This window comes from Nanorana parkeri, unplaced genomic scaffold (genome assembly GCF_000935625.1).
Source record: "Nanorana parkeri isolate BGI_ZX_2015 unplaced genomic scaffold, ASM93562v1 scaffold3711, whole genome shotgun sequence".
Classification (NCBI taxonomy): domain Eukaryota; kingdom Metazoa; phylum Chordata; class Amphibia; order Anura; family Dicroglossidae; genus Nanorana; species Nanorana parkeri.
The window spans coordinates 13,836-22,062 of record NW_017309979.1 but is presented as its reverse complement, the minus strand read 5'-3'; the positions used below and the strand labels follow the sequence as shown (position 1 = coordinate 22,062).

At 42.2% G+C, this 8,227-nt stretch overlaps 1 protein-coding gene across 1 annotated transcript in view; it reads left to right on the top strand.

The window, feature by feature from the left end:
• Nucleotides 1-6,496, top strand: part of LOC108803421 (alpha-(1,3)-fucosyltransferase 9-like) — a 13,768-nt gene extending 7,272 nt beyond the window's left edge. Inside the window, exon 3 of the mRNA XM_018575264.1 lies at nucleotides 5,425-6,496. Within this exon, the coding sequence (XP_018430766.1) occupies nucleotides 5,425-6,478 (1,054 nt within the window). The 3' untranslated portion in view covers nucleotides 6,479-6,496. The remainder of the gene's footprint in view (nucleotides 1-5,424) is intronic.
• The last annotated feature ends 1,731 nt before the right edge of the window (nucleotides 6,497-8,227 follow it).

Genomic DNA, 8,227 nt, shown 5'->3' with positions numbered 1-8,227 from the left:
AAGAATTTAGAATACATCTTCCATGCATTGCATTGCTTTTATTTTATTCATCAAGGTAGGTCAACATCCTAAATGTGTGGTCCTAAACCTTAACTTGACTGTAAACTGATTCACAATTAATTCCTAATGTACCTCAAACTGACTTCAACTTAATCTCAAATTTACTTCATCCTGATCTCAAAATGATTTCATCCTGATTTCAAACTGACCTCAGCCAGATCTAAAATGTACCTTATGCTGATCTTAAATGGGCCTCAACCTGATCTCAACCTGATCTCAAACTTACCTTTTCGTGATCTTAAACTCACTTAATCCTGATATCAAACTGACCTTATTCTGATCTTAAATTGACCTTATCCTGAGCTCAACTAACATTGTCCTTATCTTAATATCACTTCAAGCTGATCACAAACAGACCTCAACCTGATATCAATCTGACCTCAATCAGATGCCCTGTGTTCAATAACTCTAATATCTGAAAATGTTTATCCAGACAAAACAAATAAAAAAGAAAAACGTTTTCATTTGTTTCATCAAAGGAAACACATTTTTATGTTGTTTTCGGATTCGGAGGCAACAAACCTCCGAATCTGAAACCGCATATAGGTCGCCGGCGCATTCTGCGCATTCTGCGCATGCGCACCGCCATTTTGGGGTAGATCTTGCTGTACACCAAAATGGTGACGCCTGCATGTTCGAGCATTGTGGCCAATCTGGCCACCACTTGTTCAGCGTGTGAACTCTTTGATATGTGACGTCACATGCTCCATCTCCAAGATGGCCGCTGGCGTGTTCCGAGAATGAATTTATGTATACCCGAATATCGTTTTGGTATATTTGGGCACACATTAATTTTGTTATTTCGGATTCGAATGAACCGCCGAATCAACTGATTTTCGTTGATTTGCAGGTGCAAATCCGGATGCACATGTCTAATGTTGACTGTTTTAGAGTTAAAGTAATTATAAGAAAGTATGAAAGCAAGAACTAGAATAACTTTCAATGTGTAATATAAGATTCCTGTACTTATGGTATTTGAAAACTCTACTTATAGCTCTGTGTGTAGTAAATATAAATGTAACCGGGGTGGCACTGCCCGTGGGCTCAAGGCCAGGAGGGGGCCCATCACCGACCTCCCCACCACTTCCCCGCTGCCCTTTCACTCACTTCCAGTCCCACATGCTCAACAGCAAATGTCCCCCGGGCCCACCAGAACCTGCCATCACTGCTCTAATACAGCTGCATATTGTGGTTTGACAGCAATGGCTGCAGACCTTCTTCTGAGGGTAATCATTTCTGTGCCGAAAGTTGAGAACGGATGTTTCCTGTGTTCTTCTTAATGTGATACAAACTAAGTCTGCATGGGGAGCAGTGTAATTTGTGAATACCACTGTTCACTGCAGCGAAGGGATGATTTTTACAGCAGCAGCCAGCAGGACATAGGATAGATTTCATGAGAGGTAAGTTGTGTTGCTGCTGCTGTTTGCTCAAAAACATTTTTCACTAAACTTTAGCTTTAAATAAAAGGTGAATCCCTTTATTATTTTTGGGTGTATCTAACTGCTGTTAGCATACATAGGAATAAAAGCAGCATCCAGTGAGCATGATTATTAATTTGTAAAAAGCCTTAGTGAGCTTTACACAAAGTGGTATTTGCAGCACGTTTGTGTACACATGCACAGAAGTTCAAGAACCAGTCCGACATTAAATTCTATATGTACATTCTATACATAATGCTTGGAATAGGGATTCCCATGGTATGTAACTCTACATATCCTGCCTTCTTTCCACCAACAACATAGAATACAGGGCATTTTAATATACCATTAGACTTTGTGCATGGGTGTTTTATTTTTATGGAGCCACTTATGTTGGTTTTACTATGTTTAGTTTAAAGTAGAGTGCTGACAGGTATATTCCAGCGTGGACCTTATAGGACAGGAGGAACAAAGGCAGCATTATTTAGATAATTAACATGCATGTCAAACTAAGACCACAAAGTCTTATGTGTATGATCTCACAGTGTATATTCAGCTAAATAGGTTCAGAGATCATGACTGCTATGCGTGTGAACAGCTGTGTGTGCATGCCAAACTGTGATCCAAACATTCTTTAACTTTGAATTTACTTTCTAATTGATCTTTTCTGTTCAGGCCCCATCTGGCCATCAGGTCCCCTGAGGGGCGGCTTCCGATGACTGCAATGAGGGGCGGGCTTCCGATGACTGCAAACGGGCAGTGTGCACGTCGGCACCCCGGCCCGTTCGGAAGTTGTTGAACAAGCATGCCACTAACCCGCCGAGAATCGTACGATTCCCGGCCGGTTTTCCAGCCTGCTGGTTCGAAGGAAGACGTGCGACCATACAGTAGAAACGGTTGCACGCCTTCCATACACTTTGCAATTATCGTACGATCGCAGGATTTCCCGTGATTCTCTTACGATAATCGTACAGTGTATGGGCACCTTTAGACTTCCTGCAGGTATGAATTGCCCTCTTTAGACACAGGCACAGCTGAACCTGAGCTGCAGTGATGTCTGGGCTGGGAAGACATGCCTGCAGCAAGAGGGCTCTTACAGATCACCTCCATACATACAGCAATACATTGATCGGTATCTTCTCACGCACAAGCCTTAAACAGTACTGTCACCAGCACAGTGTCATCATAGGCAGCACACAGCACTCTTGTAAGACTCATATGTGCACTGCCCTATAGCACTATGATCATGGGTGACCTGTCCCTAATTGTGCCATTTTGTGGGGAGCATACCTTAATGATAAGGAACAGAGCCTTAGGAATAGTGTACAGGAGATTATGTAGTTATTTACTACTAAGCTCTGCGTTATTTACTACTGCCTACTTGCCACTCTGCCTTTCTGAATACTAACCTGTGACTCTGTGCATTTTTTACTGCAATGCATTGGTTCTGTATCTCCTGTATAAAATTGTATCTCCTCTCGGGATCCTCCCAATTTTTGAATATTATTCTCCTTATTTGAATATTATCCTTGCTAGACTGTCTTCCAACCTGTTCTATTTCCCATTCCTGGGTTTCTTTATTAAAGCCTTGGACTAAAAGTCTTGGATTAGAAAGCTTGCTTTAGAGATTGCTGTTAGGATCCAGAGCGCCTCTAGGTGGCGCAGGAGCTGAGACCTGCAGCTCCAGTGCTCACCTGCGGGTGTTTCCCAGCTGCCAGTACTTAGCCATCACCTGGTGCTTCCTGGGAGGATATTTAAACCCTCCCTGCAGTCAGGATGATGGCTCAGTATCGTTTCCCGTTTCCTGAGACTTGAACCCTGAGTCCCCAGTTCCGGTGAACCCTGCTTTCCGTCCAGAGTCCTGTTACCAGTCCTGTACCCTGTTTGTGTCCCGAGCCCGGTTACCCATTTGCAGTCCTAGATACCTCTTGTTGCCATTACCTGCCTTTCCTCCTGTTGCCATTACCTGCCTTTCCTCCTGGTGCCATTACCTGCTTGTCCTCTTGTTGCCATTACCTGCCTTTCCTCCTGTTGCCATTACCTGCTTGTCCTCCTGTTGCCATTACCTGCTTGTAGTCTGGTTGATGTTACTTATTTATGTTTGCTTTTGGGTGTTGTTTAGTTTTTCTGTTTATTAAACTGTCCGGTGTGGTCATAAGTGTTTGGTCTGCCTGTGTGGGTAGCTGCGCAGGTGTGGGGTCACATGTGCCGGTATCCCTGACAATTGCACTGATGGTCCAAGAAAAAATGAATCCCAGTAGGACCAAGGTCTCAAATACATAATTATATTGCAAGGGTTATGTAGGTTGTGGTACGTGCGTAGCATGTAGACATATAGCAAGAAGGAGGAGAATATAGGAGTTCACTTCCCCCAAACGCGGCATATAAAGTTAAAGACTTCATGACATGTTATATATGCAATTCAGTGGAAAGGCCAAACGAGAATTGAGAGCTCGTTTAAGAGAATACTTCTGTAAAATATTATGGGGTAGTAATAAAGACGCATTAGATAAGGACATCTGTCTCAGAGCGAATCAAGGTTGAGAAAGAAAGAGAGAAAGAAAGAGAGAGAGAAAGAAAGAGAGAGAGAGAGAGAGAGAGAGAGAAAGAAAGAAAGAGAAAGAAAGAAAAAATATGTTTTTTCTTAAAAAGAAAAGTGAAAAAAACATAACTAATATTTATGTTGGTGAAGTGAACAATTTTTGGAGAACACTGACATGATAAAATCATGAACACAGTGAAACTAACCAATCCCCCTTAGTGAATTGAATTGTTGAGGTATTGTAGGTATATTTACCTGAAAATCTTTTTTGGCTTGACATTCACATTTTACTTGCAGTTCCATACTTTAGTATTGGGTATTATATGTACATTTGCAAAAAGCTTATTTTAGTGGTCATCAATATATCACGGCATGTGAATAACATGGCCATTTAAAGCTGGCCTCTAGGCAAACAGCTAAATATATGGTTTAGATACACATATGGGAGATGTTTTTTCTGCCAAAGGAATGCGTAATTGGATCTGTATGTCTGTCAGACTGTACAAACTGGTTAGAATATATTAGATATATCCTCCCACTTCATAAACAGGAAGAAACCCCCATGAGGGTGATCAGGATAGACTATGAGCGAAGAACTTGGTGACAGACCTACCCGTAGGAGACAGAGATGTGTAAAAACTGATGGTTGTTTTGTCCCACCACAACAAACATGTAGCCTTCAACTGTAATAAGCATATACTATTTGTGTATTTCTTCTATAAATATTCTTCATTAAGTATGTTTGACAAATGTAAAGCCTAAATGTTACCAATGTTGTTAACAGATTAACTAAAGCCTAAACTTTTTTTTTATATGGTGGAAAAAAGATAACATTTATTTAATAAACCTGTCTGCGAACCAGTTTGGAGGTTGCCCCCTCACTTCCTCTCCATGAGAAACCAGGACGAAAAACTAGGGCTGTCACCAGGACAGAAAGTGAAAAACAAAATGTTGGAAGTTCTAATCCTTCCTCACTCTGCTAAAAATGCAAATTTGTTTTTGTCTGAGTTCCCTTTAAAGAGGGAGAAGAAAAGTGTATTCTGAAACACATGCAGGAGTGCAGCATTGCTCACCTCTCTCTTTTTGGTTCCTCCCTCAACTTTTACATCACTGCAAAACACAGCCGTGACCCTGATGTTGGTGTGAGGAACAGCTGAGTGATGTGGGGGACACAGGAGATTAACACTCCCTAAAGAAACTCCACCCCACAATTCTTTTTCAATGGACTGCTGTGGGTGGCAGCAGAAATAAGTATTTACTTTCTTCTTTGCAGGTATATATTTTCAAGGGCTTTTTAGTTTGGCAATAAAGATGCTTTAATGAACAATTGAGACTCAATTTGTGTAAATTCTATTATTGTTATTATTACTATCATTATTAACAAGCCTGATTTTTATATCACAGGATAATGATTATGAAGTATTTACTCAATCCAAGACTGGTCATACCTCTGATCCTCCTTGTGTCAATTATCATATCTTACTTGTGGTTAAAGTCAGATGTTTCCATAGTGCCTTGGAAAAGTCAACCAATAAATGCTGCCACTCTGAAAAAACAAAACGAGATTCTTGTCCTGGTTTGGGTCTGGCCTTTTGGTGATCACTTTCCATTGGACAGATGCCAAACAGAATTTGGTATCTCAGGCTGTGTACTAACAGCAAACCGAGATCTCTACAATATATGTGATGCCGTGGTCATGCATCACGTTGATATCATGTATGATAAAAAAACACTGCCCCAGCAGCCAAGACCTAATTTCCAGCATTGGGTTTGGTATAACATGGAGCCACCACTGATCATTAGAAAACTAAATTGGCTGGATGGCCTTTTCAACATGACAATGACATTTCGCAAGGATGCTGATATCTTCAGACCCTATGGTCAGATGATAGCCTTGAAGGAGCCCCGAAACTTTACCATCCCCACTAAATCCAAGCTGGCTGCTTGGGTAGTAAGCAAGTTCTACCCTGGTGTCTGGAGAACAGCATACTATGAAGAACTGAAAAAATATATTCCTATTGATGTCTATGGTAAAGGACACATTGCTCTGACCTGGGATGACTTCCATAAGACAATTTCTCAATACAAATTCTACTTGGCCTTCGAGAATTCCATCGCCAAAGATTACATCACTGAAAAACTATGGTCAAATGCATTTGGCACATGGACCTTACCGGTTGTGCTAGGAACATCTCGTGAGAACTATGAACGTTTTATTCCTGGTGATGCTTTCATTCATGTCAATGATTTTCCAAGCGCAAAGGATCTGGCCATGTACCTTCTTGAGTTAGACAAAGATGATGAGAAATACAAAAAGTACTTCAACTGGAGGTCCCGATACTATGCAAAGACAGGGGGTGGATGGCAAATTAATTACTGTCAAGTTTGTGAGACTTTGAAAAATGGTCCTCGTTACCAGGTCATTCCTAGCATAGAGAAATGGTTTCTGGAAAAATAGTACCTATTCATCATGAACTACCAGTCAATGATCTTACTTAAAACTCTAAATGTTTGTTCTACAGAAAGGCTTTATCAAAGGATGCATTTGGGTTCAGAGTAATTACCGTATTTTGCGGTCTATAAGACGCTCTGGACGATAGGACGCATGGCTTCTGTGACAGAAATTCTATGACAGAAATTCTGTCACAGAAGCTGCAGTTAGTGAGTGCTGAGACAGGTGGCGCTGTCTCAGTAATCACACAGAGCAGACGAAGAATGTCGTTCTTCGTCTGCTCAATGGGCTCTGTGGTGAGCTCCTGTAGGAGATCGTGACATGTCACAGTCCCGCAGAGGAACGGGGGACCCAGAAAACCTCGGCGGGGGCGGACACTATCGCCGATGCTGCCGCCGCTCGATTTAATACAAGGGATCTACTTAGATCGCTTGTATTAAACGAACAGCGGCTCCCACTGTACATTCAGCTCTGCTTGTCAGGAGCAGGGCTGAATGTACAAAAAGAAACTACTCGCCCGGCGCCCGAAACTGCATGCCCCGGGTGTCGGGCGATAGGTATTCGCTCCATAAGATGCAGGCACATTTCCCCCCTCCTTTTGGTTGAAAAAAAGTGCGTCTTATGGAGCGGAAAAATACGGTACTTGAATTACATAACGTATTTATTAACTAATTGTATATTGTCTAATTTTTTTACAAATCATTTCTGCAATAACAGTAAATTAAGGATATACAGTGAACCAGGTGTTTGTAAAGAAAACATTTAATATATGAGGGGAGGCCAATAAGTTCTTACCCTCACCATGATCTAGATGATCTAGGGATGTGCAGGTTTATAGGTGAATATATTAGTAATATAACAATGAAAACACACAAGGGCGCAATAACCTTGAGGGTATATGTAATAGAGACTACCTGTCTCTGTGTCAAGAAACATATGGATACGGGAACTGAAGGAAGGGCGGAGGAGGATCGAGGTGACCAATATATATAACTTCACGATGCTGGTGTACATAATGTACAGCCAGAAGGTGCCCGCCAAGTGTGGATGATGCGGGGCGGAAACCAGAGGGGGGATGGAGAGCAAGGACTCGGTCCGTGTCCCTGCCGTATATGCGGAGAGTCGGCGAGTCAGTGTGGTACTAGATGGACTGACGGCACTCGGTCGGACTGAGTGGCTATGGATGGCAATGAGACCACTCAGTGCGTGGTAGTGTCCATGCCTGTAAATCCAGCTGGAGTCAGCAGCATTCAGGTCGTGTGACAGCGGTGATGGAAAGGTGCTGTCGGGGAGGCAAGCGGCCAGGGAGAGGCAATGCCGATAATGGTACTGAGACTGGGGGACATAAAGGAGCCAATTTTATCTTGGTAATATGCATGCTAATTTTTGTTTTTATAGGTTGTGGGCAATTATAGTTAGAGCCAAGAGAAATGGAGTAGGTGTCATGCTGAACAAAGTTGAATACCGAGCTGTGTGTTGCTGCCAGCTGATATTTGCACCTGCATCGAGCTGCAGAAACTGTCACTTTTGTTTGCGATTGTGGCTATGAATCCCTGCCGCATCCACCTTACTCACATGACCTGGCCCCTTCTGACTTCTTCCTGTTTCCAAATCTGAAAAAACAGCTTTAAACCCCCAAACCATGATGCCAGCTAGCAGCAACACACGTCTCTGTATTCAACTTTGTCCGACATGACACCTACTCCATTTCTCTTGTCTCCAACTATAATTCACCATGACCTACAAAAACAAAAA